The following is a 26,135-nucleotide window of genomic DNA, read 5'->3' on the forward strand; positions in this document are numbered from 1 at the left end:
CCACCGAAACCCGGAAGTAACCCGTTCCGGTACGTCCGTGTTTCGGCGGTCCGCAACCCGAAAAAACGCAACCTGAAGTGTCTGTAACCCGAGGTGTGACTGTAATTGGAATGAATAATCCCAATCAACTTTGTCAAAAGCCTTGTGAACATCTAGGGAGCCTATTACACAAGGTACTCCTATATGATTTTCTGGGTCTTTACTTGGTCTTAATATCACAACAATTCTAGAATCTTTTCACGGCTTAGGCCCTGCCGTTCCAGCTGTCTTTGCACATGGGGCAATAGTTAAAAATAATAACAAATATCCCGGTAGGCCATTCATGGTGCTCTATGTGGTTTAGTCTGATCTACAGCATAGCTCAAAAATTAGGCAGCCTCACAAAATCTCTGCACAGGGGAATAATCGGGAGCAGAGATTCCCTTAGGGCAGGAAGTCAAAGGCACTGACCTGGCAGAATAGCTGGTGGTTGTCTTCAGAAACCAAGAGGAGGCAGCAACATGGCGACTGGGTCTCTTGCTTCAGCTGCGAGAGAGGGAGAGAGAAAAGTGAGCCATTCCAGGAGGGGGAAGCCACCCACATCCCAGCCGCTCCCAGACCATCTGACTTCTGTTCTCCATAGAATCATGGAATTGGAAGAGACCCGAAGGGGTTATCTAGTACAACCCACTGCAATGCAGGAAATGAAGGTTGTCACAGCTACAAGGCATCAGTCCCTTCTCACTTACCTGGAGACGGCTTCCCAGGTGTCTGTGGAAGACAAAAGGACCCCTCTCCCCCAGCAGGGATCGAGCAGGAAATAAGCAACGACTCTCCTTTTTTAAGCAGAGGTTGGGTGGCCATCTGTTCTGGATGCTTTAGCTGAGATGCCTGCATTGCAGAGGGTCAGACTAGTTGACACTCGGGTGCCCCACCTTGGCGATTCTATGATTCTGACAGCCAGGCTCCAAAATACTCACGTAATTAATAACTTTGAGCTGGAGTGAGGCTGCATCCAAGTCGTACAGTTCGCCTGCAAAAGCAACAGATCGGGAGCTGTGAGTTTCTGCTTGAAGATTAACAAACGTTACTATAACTGTTTATTTCATTTCTGAATCACTTCTGCTGAGGAACCTGGAACTGATTCATAAAAACATATAGAAGAATATGTGTTTCAGGCCACCCTGGTCTCTGAGAGGTGAGAGTCTCCAATGCTTTCAGGCGTTTGCTCAGGTTTGGTTTCCCTGGAATGAAGGTCAGCACAGACTGCAGTGTTTTTAGGATTTATGGTTTTATTTGCAACCTCGTCATGGGATGGAGGGGCTCACTGTATCGCTGCTGCAAAAGATCTTTCTTCTCCATGAGCGGGAGCTTTGGGTTCAGTACAGAGTGAGCAAGTCTCTGTGTCGCCAGCTCCCATCCTGTTTTCAATCCCAGCTCTCACACACTTTCCTGATACAGTGGTACCTTGCTTCTCAAACGCTTTGGTTCTCAAACGCCGAAAACCTGGAAGTGAGTGTTCCGGTTTTCGAACGTTTTTTGGAAGCCAAACATCCAATGTGGCTGTCGGCTATTGTTTCTGGGGCGCCTGTGCCAATCAAAAGCTGTGCCTTGGTTTTTGAACATTTCAGAAGTCAAACGGACTTCCGAAATGGATTAAGTTTGGCGCTTTTGTTTTTGCTATTTATTTTGCGTTTTTGAGGCTTTTTCAGTTAAATTGTTTTCGTGACTGCGTGGAACCCAGATCAGCTAGTAATTGATTGTGTGACTGCATAAATGGATAAAAGCCCCCCATCCAAACAATGACTATCATCGGTGCAGGTAAAGAAAAAATAATAATTTAAATTTTTATCAACTACAATACTGTCTTATTTTATAGTACAGTACATTGATTGTTGCTTTCATTTTATGGATCAGTGGTCTCGTTAGATAGTAAAAGTCATGTTAAATTGCTGTTTTAGGGGTTGTTTTTAAAAGTCTGGAATGGATTAATCCATTTTGCATTACTTTCTATGGATAAGCGCGCCTTGGTTTTGGAACACTTTAGTTTTGGAATGGATTTCCGGAATGGATTAAGTTTGAGAACCAAGGTACCACTGTATTGTTATCCTAGCTAGCAGACAGGCGAGGGGGTGGAGGAAAGGCCCACCTGGGAGGCCCCCTCACTTACCGTATTTTTTGCACCATAAAACTCACTTTTTTCCTCCTAGAAAGTAAGGGGAAATGTCTGTGCGTGTTATGGAGCGAATGCCTGCGGGTGGCGGGGGGATCTGCTGCAGTCGTGAGCAGAGGATCCATGGTTCCCCTTCCTTCCCTCCTCCGTGGTTACAAAGCATGGATCCACATGGATCCTCAGGATTTTTGCATTGGGCTACTCCAAACTCGCTGTCAGATCACATGTCTGTGGCCACAGCATGAACCACAAAAATCATATATCCACTATTTCGTTTAGAATATTCTTTTTCTTGTTTTCCTCCTCTAAAAACTATGTGCGTGTTATGGTCTGGTGCGTGTTATAGAGCGAAAAATACGGTAGTTGTAGCTCTTGCAACCTGGCTCCTTCCTTTGGGAAGCAAATGAGGACACTAAAGCAGCCAGCTAAGGTCTTACAAAGAAACTGGTCTGACCAGTTCAGTGATAGCATCCTCCCTAACCAGCACTTGGGTACAGGAACCTCCATGAGTTGGGAGGGACTCATGGCATCACCTCCTGGCAAATAGAAGGGGAAGAAATGGAGGCAGAGATTTTACTTTCTTGGGCTCCATGATCACTGCAGATAGTGACAGCAGCCACGAAATTAAAAGACGCCTGCTTCTTGGGAGAAGGGCAATGACAGGCCTAGACAGCATCTTGAGAAGTAGAGACGTCACCTTGCCAACAAAGGTCCGTATAGTTAAAGCCATGGTTTTCCCAGTAGTGATGTATGGAAGTGAGAGCTGGACCATAAAGAAGGCTGATCGCCGAAGAATGGATGCTTTTGAATTATGGTGCTGGAGAAGACTCTTGAGAGTCCCATGGACTGCAAGAAGATCTAACGCATCCATTCTTAAGGAAATCAGCCCTGAGTGCTCACTGAAAGGACAGATCGTGAAGCTGAGGCTCCAGTACTTTGGCCACCTCATGAGAAGAGAAGACTCCCTGGAGAAGACCCTGATGCTGGGAAAGATGGAGGGCACAAGGAGAAGGGGACGACAGAGGACGAGATGGTTGGATAGTGTTTTCGAGGTTACCAGCATGGGTTTGACCAAACTGCGGGAAGTAGTGGAGGACAGAGGTGCCTGGTGTGCTCTGGTCCATGGGGTCACGAAGAGTCGGACACGACTAAACGACTAAACAACAACAACAACAACATGGCATCACCCAGACTGACCCCACCTCCCACAGCAATATATAAAAACAATTAAGTTTCAGAAATTGGCAAAATGTCTGGGTGGGAGGTGGGGAGCTCAATAACTCTGTCCGGATGTTCACTTTTGGAAATATGGCACCCCTAAATATAAAAACAATTGTTGAAAATGATACATAAAATAATGCACAGTATATTGTTATCTATCTGCATCAGAGCGTGTCGTTGGCTGCCTCGCACCCTTACCGCACAGTTGGAGGATTTTGCGGTCCAAGTCGCTGTAGCTGTTCTTGGGAGCCCCCTCGGTTTTTGCGAGAGAATTCTGCGACGAGCTGGTGGACAGGCTGACCTGCGGCCAGGGCTGCAGCTTCTGCAGGGCTTGGATGCGCTTGTAGGAGACCAGGATCTGCAAGGAATTGCATTTTGCAAGCAGGCAAGGGAAACAGATGGGTGCGAAGGACGGAAACTTTGCAGTGGAATGAGGGCCAAAGCACAACCCCACCCCCATTTAAATTGTCCTTTTCCCCTTATGATTATAAAATGTTATTATTATTATTATTATTATTATTATTATTATGATCATTCTTCAGAGGGCCTTCTCAGTAGTGGCGACCTCCCTGTGGAATGCCCTCCCGTCAGATGTCAAATAAATAAACAACTATCTGAATTTTAGAAGACATCTGAAGGCAACCCTGTTAATAATAATAATAATAATAATAATAATAATAATAATTTATTATTTGTACCCCGCCCATCTGGCTGGGTTTCCCCAGCACCTCTGGGCAGCTTCCAACAAAGACAAAAAATACACTAAAATGTCACACGTTAAAAACTTCCCTGAACAGGGCTGCCTTCAGATGCTTTCTGAATGTCAGGTAGTTGTTTATCTCTTTGACATCTGCTGGGAGGGCGTTCCACAGGGCGGGCGACACTACCGAGAAGGCCCTCTGCCTGGTTCCCTGTGCTTTGCTTCTCGCAATGAGGGAACCGCCAGAAGGCCCTCAGCGCTGGACCTCAGTGTCCGGGCAGAACGATGGGGGTGGAGACGCTCCTTCAGGTATACTGGACCGAGGCCGTTTAGGGCTTTCAAGGTCAGCACCAACACTTTGAATTGTGCTCAGAAACATACTGGGAGCCAATGTAGGTCTTTCAGGACCGGTATTATGTGGTCCCGGCGGCCGCTCCCAGTCACCAGTCTAGCTGCCGCATTCTGGATTAGTTGTAGTTTCCGGGTCACCTTCAAAGGTAGCCCCACGTAGAGCGCATTGCAGTAGTCCAAGCGGGAGATAACCAGAGCATGCACCACTCTGGCGAGACAGTCAGTGGGCAGGTGGGGTCTCAGCCTGCATAGCATAAGAAGCTGGTAGACCGGTGCCCTGGAAACAGAATTGACCTGCGCCTCCATGGACAGCTGTGAGTCCAAAATGTCCGAAACCTTGATGATCAGAGGATGAGGTTTCTAGGCAGGCTTGAATCCTGCAACCCGCCACCCCAGGTTGCAAATGCAGCACTAGCACAACTTCCTGTGGTGTGGAGCTCATCTTTGCAACAGCAGCGCCTTGTCTCTTGAGTGGCAGGTGGGCTCCTCATTATCACGGCATCAAGAAAACACAGGCAGATGGAGAGGGAGAGCGGCTTTGAACGCTTCCGTCTTCGCAGCAGCCTCCCACCCGCTCCACCTGGCAGGGTTGGCGTTCCCTTGCAACACTCCCGCACAGGTCTCTCCGTGTCAACTATTCTAGTCTCCTGTTGCCGGCTGATTAAGCCGGACGGGAGTTTTCAGATCTGCGAGGCGAGAGCAGGGTTTGTGTGTGGCTAGGGATGTGAATGGATTGAGTTTTACTGTTCCGTAAGAGGCTTGTTTTGAATTATGGTGCTGGAGGAGACTCTTGAGAGTCCCATGGACTGCAAGAAGATCCAACCTCTCCATTCTGAAGGAAATCAGCCCTGAGTGCTCACTGGAAGGACAGATCCTGAAGCTGAGGCTCCAAGACTTTGGCCACCTCATGAGAAGAGAAGACTCCCTGGAAAAGACACTGATGTTGGGAAAGATGGAGGGCACAAGGAGAGGGGGATGACAGAGGACGAGATGGTGGGACAGTGTTCTCGAAGCTACCAGCATGAGTTTGACCAAGCTGTGGGAGGCAGTGGAAGACAGAAGGGCCTGGCGTGCTCTGGTCCAGGGGGTCACGAAGAGTCGGACACGACTAAACAACAACAACAAGAGGCCTGTTAAGAGGGACGATGCTCTAAGGAGGGAGACAGGGCAAGGATGAATGAGACATTGGACTTAGAATCATAGAGTCGGAAGGGATGCAAAGGGTCACCTATTCGAAACGCTCGCAATGCAGGAATCACAGCTTATCTCATAGGAGTCTTGTGTTCAATTCTGGGAACCCCAGTTTAAGAAGTGTGGGATGTAATCCTCTGGAGCAGTCAAGTACAACATTCCTTGTTTGCCTAGAGTGGACATGCAGGGGAATGTTGGACCAGCCAGTCGAGCTTCCTGTTACACCTGGCTGGAGCATCCTTCCTTTGCATGTGACTGGTAGGTGGGCGTGACCTATCCAGACCTGGTCAAAGGCCAAGTCACGTAGCTACCTCTCTTCTTTTTAGACCTGCCTGCTTCACCTGGACCGCACTCTCAGCCAGCAGTCCCTGGGTGATCTCCCATATGGGGTAAACCTATTTGTACTTATTTGTAACCTTAAGCCTAAAGCCTGCCTTCAGGGATCAATCACACTGTGCTCTGCCTGATCGTGAGTAAACTTCTTATTGTTACTTATGAACAAGACTGTTGTGTCTTTATTCTTTTAAGGAGGGAATCAAAGGGGTCTTACCAGGAATAATAGAACTTAAGAGATTCTAATGAATCTGCAACCAGATTCCTGCTGTGTAACAGGGGAATACGCTCTGCTATGTAAAGAAACTTGGTAGCGCAAGTTAGGAAGGAAAATATTAATCAATATATCCTCTTCTGTGACCCACAACATTCCCAGAAGAAGGGTATCATACAAGCTGGAAAGTGGAAAAGAGGAGGCTGAAAGGTGAGGTGATAAAAAGGTAAAGGTAAAGGACCCCTGACTCTGGGGTTGCGGCGCTCAACTCGCTGTACTGGCCGAGGGAGCCGGCGTTTGTCCACAGACAGTTTTTCTGGGTCACGTGGCCAGTATGACTAAGCCGCTTCTGGCGAAACAGAGCAGCACACAGAAACGCCGTTTACCTTCCCGCCGGAGCGGTACCTATTTATCTACTTGCACTTTGACGTGCTTTTGAACTGCTAGGTTGGCAGGAGCTGGGACAGAGCAATGGGAGCTCACCCCATTGCAGGGATTTGAACTGCCGACCTTCTGATCAGCAAGTCCTAGGCTCAGTGGTTTAATCCACAATGCCACCCACGTCCCCTCATACTGGACTACCCAGGGGGAATTGCCCTGATTCTGAAGCCAGGCTCTCCTTATATTCTTATGTTCACTGCGGTAGATGAGATGCTGGAGTAACAACTTGGTAAATCTCCACCCGCTCAAAAAGATGGCATATTATCCGCTAACACATGTAAATGTCTTCCAGGGAGAAAGATGATGGAAGGTGAGTCTTAAGATATGGCAGCAGAGTCCCCGCATTAAAACGGTGTCTAAAGCAGGTCGACGGGTAACAAGGACAAGGGTAAAAAATATCGTGATCAAAGTGCTGTTGGTAGCAGCAGACACACAAAGAGTTTAAGGTATTCCGTACTGGTGAGTAGCATCACACAAAGATAATAATAATAATAATAATATAATAATAATAATAATAATAATAATAATAATAATAATAATACTTACGTGCTTCTCTAAAGCACGAAGGTTCAGCTCATCCGATTCAGAGAGTTGACTGCAGTGTACCTGAAAAGGAGAAGGGAAGAGTGTTAAAGCAACCATTTCAAGGTCAGCTTTTATCAGGGAGGTGTTTCTGACAGTAAGAGTTGTTTGTCAGCAATATCTAGGGAACACAATGACCATGTACATAAGCAACAGATAATCTTTATAGAATTCCTTCAAACCATAATAAGTGCAAAATGAAATCTTTAGTCTCAAAGTCTCTGAAAATCTTTAAATGAAGCGAAGTACCAGACTTTGTATGATGAAAGACAAGCGATGAAGCTTTGTGTATACAGCAAATATGATGTCAACACTGAACAGTGATTTCGGATATTGACTACTGTTTCATAGAATTCTTCATCAGCGTGGTGGGAGGATATAGAATTGCTTCATAAACCCATCTTATTTTGAATGAATGTATGTAAATGAAAATATCAAATGCTGTGGAACAGTGCTCATGTAATAATGTAGTCCCAGTTTTCATTTACATACATTCATAAAACCCAATGCTCCTTTTGTCAAATCCCTGAAATCAGGCAATGATCTGAGCAAATCCAAAGCGAAGGGCCTTTGGACTGGGGTGCCCTCCTGACATGCTGTCAACACACCTCTGTGTGATGGGCAAGGGCTTCAAGGATGCATCTCTCTCCCCCTGAAAATAATGCCAGTTCCCCAGTGCCCTCGCAGCCTCCAAAGTGGCCCACTGTGGCCAATTAGCCCATAATTAGGCCTCCTTTTTGCCAGTCCACGGAGGGCACCAATTTGGAGTATCTTTGGGACTGAAGCCTCCCAAAACTTGGCAGTCTTGTGGTTGAAGCACTCTGGATTTCTCCCTCCCTCCTTCCCGAGTTCCTATTTGTTTACGCTTTGGGAGAGTGCCCTCTCTGCTTCCCTGCGCCAGGCAAGCATCCCTCAGCAGAGAGACACACACAAATGAGTTGGAGAAAGCAGGGACAGATAGCTACAGTCCATGGGAGATAAGGATAATGAGATGCAGAGAAGGGGGAGTGTGCTCCGCGCTCCCTGTGATCCCAAAGCCCTTGCCTCAAGGTCCTTTTGCCTAGCAGAAGCTCCCACCTGCTAGAGTTCTCTCTGACTCATGGAAGGAAAGGCCCAAGCCAGCCCAGAAAACGGGCTCTTAACAGGGGCTGCAGAGATGGAGGGGGACAGCAGTGACATAGGATATTGACAAAAGCCTCTGGTTCGGATCTGGCCTTGGACATGGACTCGTGAGGCAGCGACAGGCACATCTTCCAGCCATATGGCCACTGATGCAGCCTGGGGACAACATAACTTGGGTCTGCTTTATGCAGCCGCTGGAAGCTGAGCTTGTGTCGCCGTTTATCACCCCATTTTCTCAGAACCTTGACAGCTTATCCAAACTACGCAGCAGTAAAAGTGCTGCAGCAGACCATCGATGCAACTGTTTGAGAACAACAGACCACAGACAGCCAATCGGCTGAACATTAAGAGCTCTCTCTCTCTCTCTCTCTCTCTCTCTTCTGGATAGCTCAATTGGTAGAGCATGAGATTCTTAATCTCAAGGTCGTGGGTTTGAGCCTCACGTTGGGCAAAAGGATTCCTACATTGCAGGGGGTTGGGCTGGATGACCCTCGGGGTCCCTTCCAATACTTCAATTCTGTGATTCTATGTCTAGTTCTGGGCACCACAGTTTAAGAAGGATGTTGACAAGCTGGGGAGAGTGCAGAGGAGGGCGACCAAGATGATCAAGGGTCTGGAAACCAAACTTCCGTACGACCGAGCTGTAATGACTCTCCTCCTCGTCGTATCTTCAGAATCCAGCGACCTCTGCTCCAATGGTGATTAACGACCTAAGCCTTTAATGAGACTTCAGGTACGCTCCCATTACGCAGAGTACCCAAACAGGGCAGAAGGAGCCGTAAATATGTGCTATGTTGCTATGTTTATTTCTAACTATGCAGGACAGAAAAGAACATGCGTCTGCTCTCTGTGAGAGACAGAGAACAACAAGAGCAAAGAAAACAGGAAACCAGTAACTTCAACATCCGTCTCCCGGGAGATTTCCAACAGTCTGGAATTTCAACAGAGTCTTGTGACTCCAAAAACTGCACAGTGGCATAACAGAAATCTAACAGAGGAATGGCTGTGAATACACACCGTATTTTTTGCACTATAAGACTCACCTTTTCCCTCCTAAAAAGTAAGGGGAAATGTGTGTGCCTCTTATGGAGCGAATGCAGGCTGCACAGCTATCCCAGAAGCCAGAACAGCAAGAGGGATTGCTGCTTTCACTGTGCAGCGATCCCTCTTGCTGTTCTGGCTTCTGAGATTCAGAATATTTTTTTTCTTGTTTTCCTCCTCCAAAAACTAGGTGCGTCTTGTGGTCTGGTGCGTCTTATAGAGCGAAAAATACGGTAACTATAATAGACATCCCAGAATGTAATTTCTCTACCAAGATGCTGACCCTTCTGGGGTACATCTCTTTTTATTATACTTTTGGTTTTTTGCCTTCCATCGACCTCACGGTGGTTCATTTCCTAGAACTAAAACAATTTCTCTGTATTTCAATATATTCCTCATCTTGGTATAAGGAGACATTTCCCCACTTACGGGTTTATTCTAAACACAACCAAATCTTGGTTGTTGAACCTTGACTCGATAGGTAGGTATTGAGGCACTCCCATTCCTTCTGGGCTATTTTATTTGACTTGCTCCTTAAGGCTTCAGTCAACTTAGCGAGTTCCAAGTACTCGCTTGGCTTTTGTAGCCATTCTTCTCTAGTTGGTATATGGTTACCCTTCCAGTACTTGGCTATTAATATCCTAGCGACCGTTACTGCATAGAAAAATAATTGTTATCTTTCTTTTCGAATATTGGTAGTTAGAATCCCAAGAAGGAATTATTCCAGGGTTTTTTTTTGTAAAACTGGAATCTTCTTTATTGCCAGTTTAATGCATTGGTTTTGGTTTTGCCCTTCCACGTGACAGCACTTCCGATCTTTGAAGATGGCTATCCCATCTATCTCGAAGCTACCAGCATGAGTTTGTTACCAAACTGCGGGAGGCAGTGGAAGACAGGAGTGCCTGGCGTGCTCTGGTCCAGGGGGTCACGAAGAGTCGGACACGACTAAAGGACTAAACAACAACAAATCACATCTATTCTGTTTCTTCTCTTCTCCAGGCTAAACATACCCAGCTCCTTCAACCAGACAGTCCTCACACACTTTCTTTTTTCATTTTTATATAAATGACATTGTTCGAGAACTGAGAGGTCTAGAATATTTTCCTGTTTCTATTCAGGATGTCAAGCTCTCAGTTCTTTCGTATGCTGATGATACTGTTTTGATTTCTGCTGCCTTAACTGGGATGTGGAGACTTTTGAGGAAATTGAATGTCTTTTGCACAAAAGAGCAGTTAACAGTCAACCATTCTAAAAGTAAAGTGGTGATTTTGGGGAAGAAGAGAAAACCTCACAGATGGGAGTTTGGACAATAAACCACACAGAGTTAGCTCCCTCTGCCATAGACTGAATGTATGTTTGTGTGTGTGTACAGGGCCGGATTTAGGTTTGATGAGGCCCCCAGCTCCTGAAGGTAATGGGGCCCTTTCTATGTCCAGCTGTCCTTTGTCAACAACAAATTGTCGCTGTTTTTGTGTTGAATATATGCTATATGGTAATTTATGGACCTAAAGGTAAGGAGACCCCTGACCATTATGTCCAGTCACGGACGACTCTGGGGTTGCGGCGCTCATCTCGCTTTATTGGCCAAGGGAGCCGGCGTACAGCTTCTGGGTCATGTGGCCAGCATGAATAAGCCGCTTCTGGCAAACCAGAGCAGCGCACAGAAACGCCGTTTACCTTTCCCCCGGAGCGGTACCTATTGATCTACTTGCACTTTGATGTACTTTTGCACTGCTAGGTTGGCAGGAGCAGGGACTGAGCAACGGGAGCTCACCCCGTCGTGGGGATTCGAACTGCCGACCTTCTGATTGGCAAGCCCTAGGCTCAGTGGTTTAACCCACAGTGCCACCTGCGCCTCAATTTATGGACCTAATAGGTATCTAAAGCCATTTGTACAGGTTGCCATGCAACCATGCAGAATGTCGGCACCCTATATATAGAACTGAGCCCACCAGTGATATTTTAGGGAGCAGGCTAGCAGGCGGGGCCCATTGCTTACATCATAGGAGCCTACATAACACAAAACACGGTTGCTGTATGTAGGTTTTATTTTATGTGTTTTTTATCTTATATTTTGGAAATGTACATCCAGGGTTTTTTTCCCTTTAATTTTTTTGGGGACCCCAAGAGAGTATAGCTTGTTTAAAAAGGTAAAGGGACCCATGACCATTAGGTCCAGTCGCAGACGACTCTGGGGTTGCGGCGCTCATCTCGCTTTAGTAGCCGAGGGAGCCGGCGTACAGCTTCCGGTTCATGTGGCCAGTAGGACTAAGCCACTTCTGGCGAACCAGAGAAGCGCACGGAAACGCTGTTTACCTTCCTGCCGGAGCGGTACCTATTTATCTACTTGCACTTCGACGTGCTTTTGAACTGCTAGGTTGGCAGGAGCAGGGACCGAGCAACGGGAGCTCACCCCGTCGCGGGGATTCAAACCGCCAACCTTCTGATCGGCAAGCCCTTGGCTCTGTGGTTTAACCCACAGCGCCACCCGCGTCCCAGAGCTTGTTTAGTTTATACGTAAATCTCTCTCTCTGTGTGTGTGTGCAAATTATGCCCTCTTGCCACTGAATTACACTAAGAATACTTCCACAGCGATCCTGGCAATGAATGCACAACATTCTTCTCTTTCTCTACTTCATTCCTTCCATTTGCAGTTCTCCCTTGAAAAGTGCCCCTGTCATAAATCTCCGGTTAATTAGCACCGAGTTCTCACCAGCCTCTCGGAGACCTCAGCCAACCCCACCAAGCCTGCCAGGAACAAATGCAACAAAAGCTCCCTGCTCTGTAATTCTGACAAGCAAGCTGCTAAAAGCAGGCCCAGTCCAACAACCTGGAAGCGCGAGATCCTGCAGAAAGGAGCCCAGTTCTCCCTCTCAATCAGCCCGGCCACATTCACACCACACCTTTAAAATACAACGATGTCGGTTTAAACAGCTGAGAGTTGCTGGGGGTCCTCAATTCCTCTCCCAGAGCTACAATTCCCAGAATTCCCCATGCAGAGGGATGGACAGTTAAACCCAGGCATAGGCAAACTCAGCCCTCTAGATGTTTTGGGACTACAATTCCCATCAACCCTGACCACTGGTCCTGTTAGCTAGGGATGATGGGAGTTGTAGTCCCAAAAAACATCTGGAGGGCCGAGTTTGCCTATGACTGGTTAAACCACTCTGGATAGTTAAAGTTTATACTGCCATCCTTTTGCTGTCCGAAAAAGCTACATACTTGATCTTTATTTATTTTAATTTATTTGATTTTATAAAATTTGTACGCCGCTTGATTGTTAAAAAAACCTCAAAACTGTTCACAGAAAAAGATAAAGCGATAAGATTGCTGATAAGAAAACAACAACAACAATTTAAAACTTTTCAAAAGTTTTTTTAAAAACCTGAAAACAGATTAAAACCCACCATTTCTAAAACCGCTGGACTGGCTTGTCAAAACAGGGATGGTTTAAGCAGGAGTGGAAAAGAGGACTCTGAAGGTCTGATTTCAAGAGGCAGGGAGTTCCAAAGTATATAGCAAGCCCTGCCACACAAAAACATCAGATTCTTACAAATGTGGAACAGGTGATACGTGGGGCGCTTGTAAGAGTGCCAGTTCTGCCAGTCAAAGCAGCTGAAGGGGTGTATATGGGGTGAGGTGATCCCACAGGTAAACCGGCTGAGGAATAGCTGATGAGTAGCTGAGTTTCCTGCATTGCAGGGGGTTGGACTAGATGACCCTCTGGGTTTCTTCCAACTCTACATTTCTATTATTCTAACACCCAACTGCAAAGCGGCAGCCAGCGCCAATCTCTGAGCACAGACGTTCATCTGAAGGCAGCCCTGTACCGGGAAGTTTTTAATGTTTGTCATTTTATTATGCTTTTGCATTTGTTGGAAACTGCCCAGAGTGGCTGGGGCAGCCCAGTCAGATGGGCAGGGTACTATTATTATTATTATTATTATTATTATTATTATTATTATTATTCTGACAAGGCCTCACTCCTGCCAGCAACTGTAAAGCAACTATTATTATTATTATTATTATTATTATTATTATTATTATTATTATTATTTTGCTGACAATGCCTCACTCCTGCCAGCAACTGTAAAGGCCAATGCGGCTTTGTGGAAAAGGCCAATGCGGCTTTGTGCCACGTGGTCCCATCTCCCTGTGCCAGCAGGGAAAGGTCAGCGCCTCTTAATCATCTTAATTCCTTTTTAATAAGCGCTGGTGCGAATTTCGCAGATGTGGCACCAGAGCACCAGGCGCTAATCCACTTAAGCCCTTATCTCCCCGGCTGCCGACTCCGTCGCCGCAACCTTGCTGGGCGCTGGCAAGAGAAGTCGGGCAGCTCCAGGGCTTGGTTAACCTCGCCACTCGCCTCGCCGCCTCCGTGAAGGGAAAGTTCTGCAGAAATCGCATCCCGGTTTGACCCTCCGGCTCTTGGGGCTTGAATGAGGCGGCTTAATTGGAGTGCCGATAATGGCCGTGTCAGAGAGGCTGCCACGAATGACCTCTTCAGCTTCTCTTGCCACACACCGCTGAGCCGCCAGTCTGGGTTTCTGGGTAAAGCCCTCTCAAGGCAGCCCAGATAAGCAATTAAAACCGCAAATTACGGCTAAAATAATCTCGTTACAGGTAGAACAAGCTGAAAGCAGCAGTCTGAAAAAAGTTACAGAGCCCAGCCCAGGAATTAAATGCAAAACAGCCCATTTAAATCAGGCTTCCCGGTGCCAGCTTGGTGCTGTGGATGCCAACAGAAGCAAGGCCTTTTAGGCATCTAATTGCTGCTCAGAGTTCTACACTGGGCACCAATCTGTTGCCAAGCCAAGTTCAATGTGTTGCTATTGGTATCTAAAGCCTTTTGGGACCAGTTTACCTACGAGATCACTGTACCCCATATACCAATTGCCCACTCGACTGCTTCAATTGGTAGAATTGGCATGGCCACAGCTGCTACCTAATACCTGCTGTGCATTTGTAAGAACTCAATTGCTTAGTGTGGCAGCACCTGCCCTGTGGAACTCCCTGCCTCTTGATTTCAGGCAGAAGCCTTCCCTGTATTCTTTTTGGTGCCTGCTAAAAATGTTCTTGGTCAGACAAGCCGACTCAGTTGTTGAGAATGTGCGCTTTCTTCACTTCTTAGGTAAAGGTAAAGGGACCCCTGACCATTAGGTCCAGTCGCAGACGACTCTGGGGTTGCGGCGCTCATCTCGCTTTACTGGCCGAGGGAGCCGGCGTACAGCTTCTGGGACATGTGGCCAACATGACTAAGCCACTTCTGGCGAAGTAGTGCAGCGCACGGAAACGCCGTTTACCTTCCCGCCGGAGCGGTACCTATTTATCTACTTGCACTTTGACGTGCTTTCGAACTGCTAGGTTGGCAGGAGGTGGGGCTGAGCAACGGGAGCTCACCCCTTTACGGGGATTCGAACCGCCGACCTTCTAATCGGCAAGTCCTAGGCTCTGTGGTTTAAGCCACAGTGCCAACCCTAGTCTTAGGGACCTGCTTCTTAGTCGACTGCTATTTTAACTTTTCAAAGATCTAAAATTATGGGTGCTCGTTTTTCGTCGTGATAATTTAACTGCTTTAGCCTGTTCATAAACCGCTTTGAGGTTGTAGGGTTTTTTAAGACAACAACAACCGGGAGGTGTATATATTTTGTGAAATAAATAATGCCTCCGTCCACAAAGACCTGAGTAGAACGCCTCCTTCCCCGCAGACCCTCTTAGGTGCGAATACCTGTGGACTTACCAGGATGACACAGACCACGGTCCCTGCATCCTTGTCCGCCAAGGGGATGATCAACACTGCAAGGCAAAGAGGAAGGGGCCCCATCAGGGCGAGAGTTTAGCAAAGGGGGAGGCAGGAAGGAGAAGGAAGCGGGAATAAGGGGGGGCTGGAGATTGGGGGGGGAGAACCCTTTGCGCCCCACGAGATGGAGGAGAAAGGCAGCGGGAACAGGGCAATGCTACCCAGATTTGAGAAATGGGTAATTTCTTCAACTGTCACCTGGGTGGGGCAGCCATTCTGCCAGGTTGCCCTGGGGCGGTGGTGGCAGGGGGGGTGGGGCAGGGAGGAGAGAGAGAAACAGGAAGCAGAAGGCTCATTTCATCCATATTTTTAATGGTTTTTTAAAAAATTAAATATTTTCTTGATTTACAAAGTGTATGCAATATCTCTCGTATTTTTTCCCCATGTTACATTCTTACAAATCAGTTTCATTCGTTGAGACATTAGGAAGAAAATTAGCGCTAATATGTCCAGGAACCTCACCAAAATGCTGGCCACAGGCACATACCTCCACATGTGATGGGAGTGCCCCCAAACCCAACTATTCTGGACAACAAACACAGGTAAAATTTCATCCATATTGTTGGAGTCTTAGCTCCCCACGCACCTCTTTGCCCCTGAACCGAGCCGGCTGTTCATTATAGGAACAACTGCTTAGAAACTGGTGCCTGGTTTGAGGTTTTGTTCTTCCTCTTCCCTCCCTGTCCCATTCCCCTTGCGTGTCGTGTTTTTTTGTTCCAGATTACAAGCCCGTGTGTAGGGACTGTCTTGTTCTGATCGTATGTAAGCTTCTCTGATATTTTGGGCTGAAGATCAGGGTATTAATCCTCCAAATAAAAATAAAAATCAGTTCCTTGTTTCCCCATTGTTTCATATTAAGTGAGATAGCTCAGTCAGTAGAGACTCTTAATCTCAGGGTTGTGGGTTCAAGCCCCACCACTGGCTAACGATTCCTGCATTGCAGGGGGTTGGACTAGATGACCCCTGTGGTCCCTTCCAACTCTGATTCTATGATTTGCACATCGTTTTTTAAAAAAATAAAATCCTCATGAAGGTTTGCAAGCATTTCCATACAAACTTCTCCAAACAGACACATAGCTACCCAAAGAGGCTGGGGCAAGCCAGTCAGAGGGGCGGGATACAAAAAAATAAAATGTATGTAATTTTGCCTTATTTTGTTTTGCATTTAAAGCCTCCCTTTTTCTCCCAGGAGCTCAAGGTGGTGTGTGCAGCTTCCTCTTCCTGCATGGTTTATCCTCACGACAACCCTGTGAGGTAGGGTATGCTGAGAGGAGCAGAGACTGGCTCAAGGTCACACCCAGTGACTTTCATTCACGGATGGGTGGGGATTTGAACCTTGGTCTCCCAGGTCCTAGTCCAGCACTCTAACCACTGAACCACACTGCCTCTCCAGGTTCCCCAGCCATGCACTATTTGGGCAGAATGGGGGGGGGATATTTTTATTGTTACTATTTAATAAATTTTTACACCACCCTATACCCATAGATCTCAACAACCTAAACTAGGGTTACCAGACGTCCCAGGTTCCCGGGACAGCCCCCAGATTCACCAATCTGTCCCCCGACAAAATCTTGTTGGGAAACTGTGTACGTGCAGCTACTCACACAGAGTCAATTAAGGTTTGGCAGACAGCCAGAAGGCAATTTGAAGGAGTAAGTCTGCCTGGTGATAACAGAGACATGGAGACTGCTCCCTGATTGGTCAAACTCTCTCAAAGGAGTGATAATTAATGGCCTACTAACTGGAATCTGTTAGTTTGGAGTTCGTGAGTTCAGAGTTCTGTGTGTCAGTGTAGGAGCTGTGAGTCGTGTCAGAGAGAGCTAGCAAAAGATCCGTGTTCTGTTCCTGTAAATAGTCCACTGTATATAATAAACACCTAACTCCAAGTTCCTGGTTCCTGCTTCGTCTATCCTGTCTGCAGCCAAGCCGCCAATTGCCTCCGTGGATTCTGTGTGTACTCTGCTAGGTCTGGCTAAGGTCCTGCAACTAGTCAGAAAGTTGCAAAACACCAAATAGGTTTTACCAATAAATCTGTCCCTGGATTTTAATTAATGTCCCCGGATTTATGCCTGGGGACTTCCGGCGAGGCAACATGGCGGGCGCCATGGCAGTGAGCAGCACTGGAGGTCCTGGCCATGTCAAAGTTTCCGCCAGCCAATCCGCTGGCTGGCGGGGGGGGGGCTATTTAAACCGAGGCGCGAGCCAGAGAACTTCCTTCTGGCTCGCTTTCTCGATCAACACTCACCCCGAACTCGCGCAGAGCAGCCCGAAGCAGAAGAGCCCGCGGCGCTCCAATGGGCTCTGAGCCACTCGGCTGCCTTGTGTGTGTGTTTTAATGCGGGTTTTCCCAAGACCAGCGAGCGCCTTTACTCAATGTCTCTTCACACCCCTCCACCTCTCTTTTGGGGGGGCATTTGTGTGTTTGTAGATGGGCTTCTCCACGTGCCTTGTGTCGAGGTGCGCGCCTGACAACTTCCCCCCCCAAAAAAGGTCAAGAACTCTGGGCAACCCGAACAGCTATTAGGCGGCAAAAGAGGGAGATCCCTGGCCGCGCCTGCATTAAATAGGGCAGGACACGCCCACAGAGCCAGCCAATTGGCGGGCCAGGGGGTGACGCAGCTGGGGTTTCCCCCAATCATGGGGGGGCTGGGCTCCAGCCGCCGCGCCTGTGGTGGGGCTGTGAAGCCAGCAGAATGCGGCAGCTAGACTGGTGACTGGGAGCGGCCACCGAAACCACATAACACCGGTCTTGAAAGACCTGCATTGGCTCCCAGTACGTTTCCGAGCACAATTCAAAGTGTCGTTGCTGACCTTTAAAGCCCTAAACAGCCTCAAAGGCCCAGTAGACCTGAAGGAGCGTCTCCACCTCCATCGTTCAGCCCAGACACTGAGGTCCAGCTCCGAGGGCCTTCTGGCAGTTTCCTCCCTGTGAGAAGTGAGGTTACAGGGAACCAGGCAGAGGGCCTTCTTGGTAGTGGCACCCACCCTGTAGAATGCCCTCTCATCAGATGTCAAAGAGAAAAACAACTACCAGATTTTTAGAAGACATCTGAAGGCAGCCCTGTTTAGGGAAGCTTTTAATGTTTGATGTATTACAGTATTTTAATATTTTGTTGGAAGCCGCCCAGAGTGGCTGGGGAAGGCCAGCCAGATGGGCAGGGTATAAATAATAAATTATGATTATGATTATGATTATTTTTATTACCCCACCTCCTCTGCAGGGCGGAAGTGGCTTTCCTAAAATAATAAAGCATGAAATTCAAAAGAAGAAAAAGGAAAGTGTCCCCAGATTCCTTGAAAGAAATCTCGTAACCATAAGCTCAACCTGCTTCCGCTCCAGCTCTTTCCCAGGACGCTTCTTACCTTGCTTATCCGGGGCTAACGGGGCGGCCAGGCCAACCATGGGCTTGCCCTGCAACTCAGCCGGCGGCAGCCCTTTGCAATCCACCCTCTTCTGCTGCAGGACGGCATCTCTGAAAGGACAATTAAAAAAGAAAGCAGAGCTGAAGGAGAGCTGGTACGAGAACGAGGCGAAAGTCTAGAGTGCCCCGCAAATGCAAAATGGTGGAGGAAATTAGCTTTGGAGAAATGCTGAAGGAATCCAGGCGCCTCCTTCATGAGAGGTTCAGAGGGTGGCAACATGAGAACGAGGCCTTTTCTGCAGCGGCTCCCTGTTTGTGGGATGCTCTCCCCAGGGAGACTCGCCTGGCACCATTTTAAGGCTCCATTTTTGGCATCCCGGTTTCTGATTTGATCCCGGAATGTCCCACTTTTCCTTAAAGGTAAAGGTACCCCTGCCCGTAGGGGCCAGTCTTGCCAGACTCTAGGGTTGTGCGCTCATCTCACTCTAGAGGCCGGGAGCCAGCGCTGTCCGCAGACACTTCCGGGTCACGTGGCCAGCGTGACAAGCTGCATCTGGCGAGCCAGTGCAGCACACGGAACGCCGTTTACCTTCCCGCTGGTAAGCGGTCCCTATTTATCTACTTGCACCTGGGGGTGCTTTCGAACTGCTAGGTTGGCAGGCGCTGGGACCGAATGACGGGAGCGTACCCCGCCGCGGGGATTCGAACCGCCGACCATGCGATCGGCAAGTCCTAGGCGCTGAGGCTTTACCCACAGCGCCACCCACGTCCCTCTGCCTTAGAATGTCCCTACTTTTCCTTAAGTAAAGGTAAAGGTACCCCTGCCCATACGGGCCAGTCTTGACAGACTCTGGGGTTGTGCGCCCATCTCACTTAAGAGGCCAGGGGCCAGCGCTGTCCGGAGACACTTCCGGGTCACGTGGCCAGCGTGACATCGCTGCTCTGGCGAGCCAGAGCTGCACACGGAACGCCATTTACCTTCCCGCTGGTAAGCGGTCCCTATTTATCTACTTGCACCCAGGGGTGCTTTCGAACTGCTAGGTTGGCAGGCGCTGGGACCGAGCAACGGGAGCGCACCCCGCCGCGGGGATTCGAACCGCCGACCTTTCGATCGGCAAGTCCTAGGCGCTGAGGCTTTTACCCACAGCGCCACCCGCGTCCCTTAGGATGTCCCTATTTTCCCCTTTTCCTTAGGATGTCCCTATTTTCATCAGAGATGTGTTGGAGGGTATGGAGCTATGTGGCCCCTGAGCCAAGGGGATAAGTAACTAGACAATCTTTAGAAGACGTCTGAAGGCAGCCCTGTCTAGGGAGGTTTTTAAAAAATGTTTAATGTTCTATGATGTTGGAAGCCGCCCAGAGTGGATGGGGCAACCCAGTCAGAAGGGTGGGGTATAAATAAAATAACAATAACAATAATATTTTATTTATACCCCACCCTCCCCGGCCAGAGCCAGGCTCAGGGTGGCTAACTCCAGTAAAATTACAGTAAAAACATAATAGGGGGAAAAATCCAATTTAAAATATGGGTTAAAATGCAATTTAACATGCAGCCTCATTTTAAAAGTAGCCCATAGATAAAAACCATAAGGGGAGGGAAACATATAATAATATATAATATAACATACATATTATAACATATATTATATAACTAATAATAATAATAATAATAATTTTCATTGGAGAAATGTTGGAGGGTGTGCATTCAGCAGTTTAGGGATCCTTTAGAGAAACAGAGCCCTGGTGCTCTCCAAAAAGCTCTCAAATATGCAATGACCACTGAGCATAAATAAAGGGGACCTCTCAAGCTGAGGGTGGGGTGCTCAGAGGCGCCATTCAAAAGCCGGGAGCAAGTTCCATTAGCACCTGCTTGCTGGCGCTTCCCAATAAAGGAGCCTGGGTTAGAATCAGAGTGCTAAGTGGTCATTCTCACCAAGCAAAGATTTTTCTCGGCTGAGTGTGAAGGGGAAGCGAGAAACAGCCTCCTGCCAGGACCAGGCCTTTAAAACAGTCCAGCTGAATGTAGCCCCTCTGCCCTCAGAGGCTATGGGGTGGCTGCACCCTCAGGGGAAGAGGGTCTTCTCTGTGGCGGCCCCTAATCTGTGGGACTCCCTCCGCAAGGATTTGTAACTGGCACCTTCCTTGAGCAGTTTAAGGAGGATGCTGAAAACCCCCCTGTCCACTTTTGAACCTTGAGGCGTACGCTTTAAATTGTTTCTAACCACCGAATTGCTGAGTTGAAAGGGACCCCTCAAGGTCCTCTAGTCCAACCCCACGCAATGCGGGGATCGCAGCCAAGCATATGTATACACCGAGCAGCTCATGTTTAGCGTCAGAGCAGGCTGCACAGATGTAAGAACGGATCACAGGTAGAGAAGGAAGGAAGCTGTACAGTTAATTCTGCTGAGCCACAGAGTATTTCATTTTAATTTATATCTGTTTATTTATTAGATTGATATACCATCCTTCATCAGAAGATCCCAGGGCGGTTCACAAGATAAAATAATAGATTATAATCTGGGCTTTGGAAGAGACATGGTCTCAGCCTTTGCAGATTTGATTGCTGCTCAGATCCAGAGACATGGATGCCAAACAGCAGCAGCAACAACAACATATTACTTATAGCCTGCCCACTCTGGGCAGCTTTCAACATAATGTTAAAAACACGACAGAACATCAGACATTTAAAATTTCCCTAAACAGGGCTGCCATCAGATGTCTTCTAAAAGTCAGGTAGTTGTTTATTTCCTTGACATTTGATGGGAGGGCGTTCCACAGGGAGGGACCCACCACTGAGAAGGCCTTCTGCCTGGTTCCCTGTAGCCTCACTTCTCGCAGGGAGGGAACTGCCAGAAGGCCCTCGGAGCTGGACCTCAGTGTCTGGGCTGAACGATGGAGGTGGAGACGCTCCTTCAGGTCTACTGGACCGAGGCCATTTAGGGCTTTAAACGTCAGCACCAACACTTTGAATTGTTTTTGGAAACGTACTGGGAGCCAATGGAGGTCTTTCAGGACCAGAGTTATATGGTCTCTGTAGCTGCTCCCAGTCTCCAGTCTAGCTGCCGCATTCTGGATTGGTTGTAGTTTCCGAGTCACCTTCAAAGGTAGCCCCACATAGAGCACATTGCAGTAGTCCAAGCGAGAGATAACTAGAGCATGCACCACTCTGGCCAGACAGTCCGCGGGCAGGTGGGGTCTCAGCCTGTGTACCAGGTGGAGTGGGACAGCTGCCCTGGACACAGAATTGACTTGCACCTCCATGGACAGCGGTGAGTCCAAAATGACTCCCAGGCTGTGTACCTGGTCCTTTAAAGCCCTGGTTTAGGGCTTTAAAGGTCAGTACCAACACTTTGAATACATATATATATATATATATATTTGCTGCTGGCACAAACTGGCCATTGCTTTCCTGCTTCCCACCTGATTTCCCTTCAGCTAGCAGAACAGCTTGTGATATGTGTGTGTCCTTCCCTCCCTCCCTCTTGCCACCTTGTCAGGATTACTGCCAAAGCCCCCCTGGCATTTCGGAGGATTTGACGGTAAGCCGCTACAGCTGCCCAAGAGATCCAGCTCTCCCTTTGGGGAGGCGAGACTTCCTGGTGAATCAGAAGCTCCCTAAAAGAAGAACAGCAGAGCTGGAAAAGAGACCGAGGCTCCTAGATTCATAGGATGGTAGGGCTGGAAGGGACTCCCCAAGGATCATTCGGACCCACGCAGGAACGGAAGCTAAGGGATTGTTTGTTGCTGAAGGAAAGGCTCTCCTTGTTGACTACGCCTGGGCCGTGTCCAGAAAGTGGTGGTGGGGGATGAGTGTTCAGACCCCTGGGCTCTCACTTGTGGGGTGCCTCAGGGTTCCGTCCTCTCCCCCATGCTTTTCAACATCTACATGCAGCCGCTGGGAGAGATCATCAGGGGGTTTGGGCTGGGTGTCCATCAGTATGCAGATGATACCCAGCTCTACCTCTCTTTCAAATCAGAACCAGTGAAGGAGGTGAAAGTCCTGTGTGAGTGTCTGGAGGCGGCTGGAGGATGGATGGCGGCTAACAGATTGAGGTTGAATCCTGGCAAGACAGAAGTACTATTTTGGGGGGACAGGAGGCGGGCAGGTGTGGAGGATTCCCTGGTCCTGAATGGGGTAACTGTGCCCCTGAAGGACCAGGTGCGCAGCCTGGGAGTCATTTTGGACTCACAGCTGTCCATGGAGGCGCAGGTTAATTCTATGTCCAGGGCAGCTGTTTATCAGCTCCGTCTGGTACGCAGGATGAGACCCTCCCTGCCCGCAGACTGTCTCGCCAGAGTGGTGCATGCTCTAGTTTTCTCCCGCTTGGACTACTGCAATGCACTCTATGTGGGACTACCTTTGAAGGTGACCCGGAAACTACAACTAATCCAGAATGTGGCAGCTAGACTGGTGACTGGGAGCAGCCGCCGAGACCACATAACACCGGTCCTGAATAAATTATTATTATTATTATTATTATTATTATTATTATTATTATTATTACGCCAGGGTCTGTTACAAGCAGAGAGTGTGGCAGGTGGGCTACCCTAAGGGGAGCAGGCCCCTGCAGAAGACGCCGCCCCAGAGAGCTCTAGCAAGTAAGCCAAGCTGCATTCCATAGGAGATGGGTGAAGGATGGCTGAAGGTGAGCTGGAATACAGAGAGCAGAGCAAAGAGGATAAAGTTTTATTTTGCTGTGATTCCTGAATTGCAGCGAGTTGGACTAGATGACCGTTGGGGTCGCTTCCAACTCTGCAGTTCTATGATTGTGGAAGGAAGGGGCTGAATTCCTGATCAAGAAGGGAGGGTGGGGCGGGGGGAACCAGTGTGACAGATCTTATTAGGGCATAAAAGGCAGGGAAAGGGTGGTTATGAATATTTCTTGCTTGGCTCCACCATTCATTCATTTAATCCTATTCATTAATCGAGTCCCACAAATTATCTCAAAGCTGGTTCACAGCAAAGACACCAATGGTTAAAAATGATTCCACAGATGAAGGCAGATCCATATGTTTAAAAAATCAGTATATGCAAATGGTTAGAAACAATTTCATATATGAAAACAAATTTGAATCCAATATAGCTGCAGGCTGCGCTCCCACGGGTGGGGTAACCGATGTAAAAATACAATATTGCAATCAGTTAAACCAAACTGCAGTCAAGAGAATAGGGTGGATCCTAAATATCTATCTATCTCAGGTGCCTTGGGGCACACTTTCGTGGCTGTCAATGGCACACCCTCCAGAGAGAGTAGAAAGTTAGTGCCTGTTCCCTGACCCATATGGCAGATTGGTCTCTTTTTCCCTCTGACTCCACTGTTTACAAACCTCCCCTCACCCCCTTGTGTGGGAAAAGAGGTGCCGGATCGCACCATGAACACCTCCCTTGTTCTCTTGTAACTGCAATGCTGCTAACCTGAGAGGTGCCGGAACTGAGTTCTGGTACGTTCTGGCTGGAAAAAAGCCCTAAGTGGCACTCCTGCTGCACGTTCAGCTGGCAGTCTTTTAGCTCCACACTTAATATAACCGTATATTTCCCATAATGATCCTGCAAAGGCCATCCCCAGGGGGAAGATCCTGATACATGTTTCCTCATAAGTACTCCTCTTTGACTTAAATCTCTGTTTCGCTGCAGGCCTTTGAATGAGCCATCTCCTCTTGCCTCTATTCCTTTAAATCATTTTCGGTTTCCAACGCTACTTCCTCTTTAATTAGTGGTTTCCTGTTACTTCTGGCTATGGGATTATTGAATCATCCCATTAAACAGTTCCCTGCTGCTTTTTCATTGCTCAGTTAATCCTTGCACATCCGGATCACTGCAAAGCCCACGACAGGCCAGAACAGGACGGACAGCCCCTATCCCCCCACAGCACTGACCAGGGCTGTACAGTCCAAGGGCTCCATCTGTTGGGCAACTGAACTTTTTTTTTACAGAGAAGGATGATGGGTGTCCCAGCCTATCTCTGTAACCATGAGGACTGGAAGCAGACTTTTATTTAAACCAAAAAGCAAAGATGAAAGCTTGGGCTCTCAGGATTCTGGAGCCTCGGGAAGATTCTGCAAATTTCCGTGCCGTTGGACAGGTGTCAGACAAAATGAACTGCATGCCTCCTTCACAATCCACGGGGTTTGTTGTTGTTTAGTCGTTTAGTCGTGTCCAACTCTTCGTGACCCCCTGGACCAGAGCACACCAGGCACTCCTGTCTTCCACTGTCTCCCGCAGTTTGGTCAAACTCATGCTGGTAGCTTTGAGAACACTGTCCCACCATCTCATCCTCTGTCGTCCCCTTCTCCTTGTGCCCTCCATCTTTCCCAACATCAGGGTCTTTTCCAGGGAGTCTTCTCTTCTCATGAGGTGGCCAAAGTCTTGGAGCCTCAGCTTCAGGATCTGTCCTTCCAGTGAGCACTCAGGGCTGATTTCCTTCAGAATGGAGAGGTTGGATCTTCTTGCAGTCCATGGGACTCTCCAGAGTCTCCTCCAGGATCTGTTTTTAGTTTATTGCTGGTTTTATTTATCTCAATAGTTGCTTTTACTGATAATTTTATTCTCCTAATAAACCGCTCCGGTGTGTTTTATTTACTACCGAGCAGTGTATAAATTCTGTGAAACAATAGATCATGAAACAATAAAATAATGTACGCTGCTGCTGTGCTCCTCTCCAGAGGTAGCTGCATTTCAATCACACCTATTCAGAGTCTTGTTTGTGCAGAGGCTTCTCAGTTCTCCAGAGAGAGCTGGTGTTTCCTGGGAGCAGGAAATGGTCTTTCAGAGCGAAGCTCCGTGGTGTGCCTCTTGGAAGCAGAAAGGGAATGCAGAATGAACAACCCACCGAGGGGTTACCGATAGCAGCTGGCCATAGAAACAGACATCTCTTCTGCTGGAGCTTATCTGCGGGAGGCATGGCATGTCCCTCAAAAACCCACCACGAGCCCTGCATTTGATCTCCTGCTACATTTTGATTTATGGCTGGCGAAATCCCTCCTCCTAAAGCATCTCTCAGTTGCTGCGCATCCTTATCTGCGGCATGGTGATGGAAACTGATTCAAGCTGTTCCTTCCCTCCTCAAGAGGCCTGGGGTGAGATAGGAGGAGAACTTTCAGGGACAAAGAACATTGGAAGCAGCCTCGGACAGAGCCGGAACCTCGGTCCATGTAACTCAGTATTGTCCACACTGACTGCCAGCAGCTTTCCAGGGTGTCGGACAGGGAGTCCTTCCCAGCCATACCTGGGAGGTGACTCTGCGACCTTCTGCATGCAAGACACGTGTTCTACCTAGCTGTTCTCCTCCAAATTATGAGCCATGTGGAGAACACGGGAAGCTGTGGCTGATCTTTGGTCCAGCTGGCTCAGCAATGTCCACACTGGCTGGCAGGGTTTCAGAAAGGGAGCCTTTTATAGCCCTACTCCAGTGGTGGCCAAACTTGGTTCTCCAGCTGTTTTGGGACTACAACTCCCATCATCCCTGGCCACCGGTCCTGTTAGCCAGGGATGATGGGAGTTGTAGTCCAAAAACAAGTTTGGACGCCACTGCCCTACTCGAACTGTGTTGCACCTGCTTCTGCTTCCTTGGAGATGATTCTTCCGAGGGTCTTCAGGCATCTCAGCTCAACGATCCCTGACAAAT

The 26,135-nt window shown here is 48.2% G+C and overlaps 1 protein-coding gene across 2 annotated transcripts in view; it reads right to left on the minus strand.

The window, feature by feature from the left end:
* Nucleotides 1-26,135, minus strand: part of PDE2A (phosphodiesterase 2A) — a 384,874-nt gene that overhangs the window by 60,397 nt on the left and 298,342 nt on the right. For both annotated transcript variants that reach the window (XM_053385339.1, XM_053385340.1), the window contains 6 exons: nt 18,512-18,621; nt 15,089-15,144; nt 7,150-7,209; nt 3,572-3,731; nt 960-1,012; nt 451-525 (listed from right to left, as the gene is read on the minus strand). In XM_053385339.1, the coding sequence (XP_053241314.1) occupies nt 451-525; nt 960-1,012; nt 3,572-3,731; nt 7,150-7,209; nt 15,089-15,144; nt 18,512-18,621 (514 nt within the window). The remainder of the gene's footprint in view (nt 1-450; nt 526-959; nt 1,013-3,571; nt 3,732-7,149; nt 7,210-15,088; nt 15,145-18,511; nt 18,622-26,135) is intronic.

This window comes from Podarcis raffonei, chromosome 4 (genome assembly GCF_027172205.1).
Source record: "Podarcis raffonei isolate rPodRaf1 chromosome 4, rPodRaf1.pri, whole genome shotgun sequence".
NCBI lineage: Eukaryota > Metazoa > Chordata > Lepidosauria > Squamata > Lacertidae > Podarcis > Podarcis raffonei.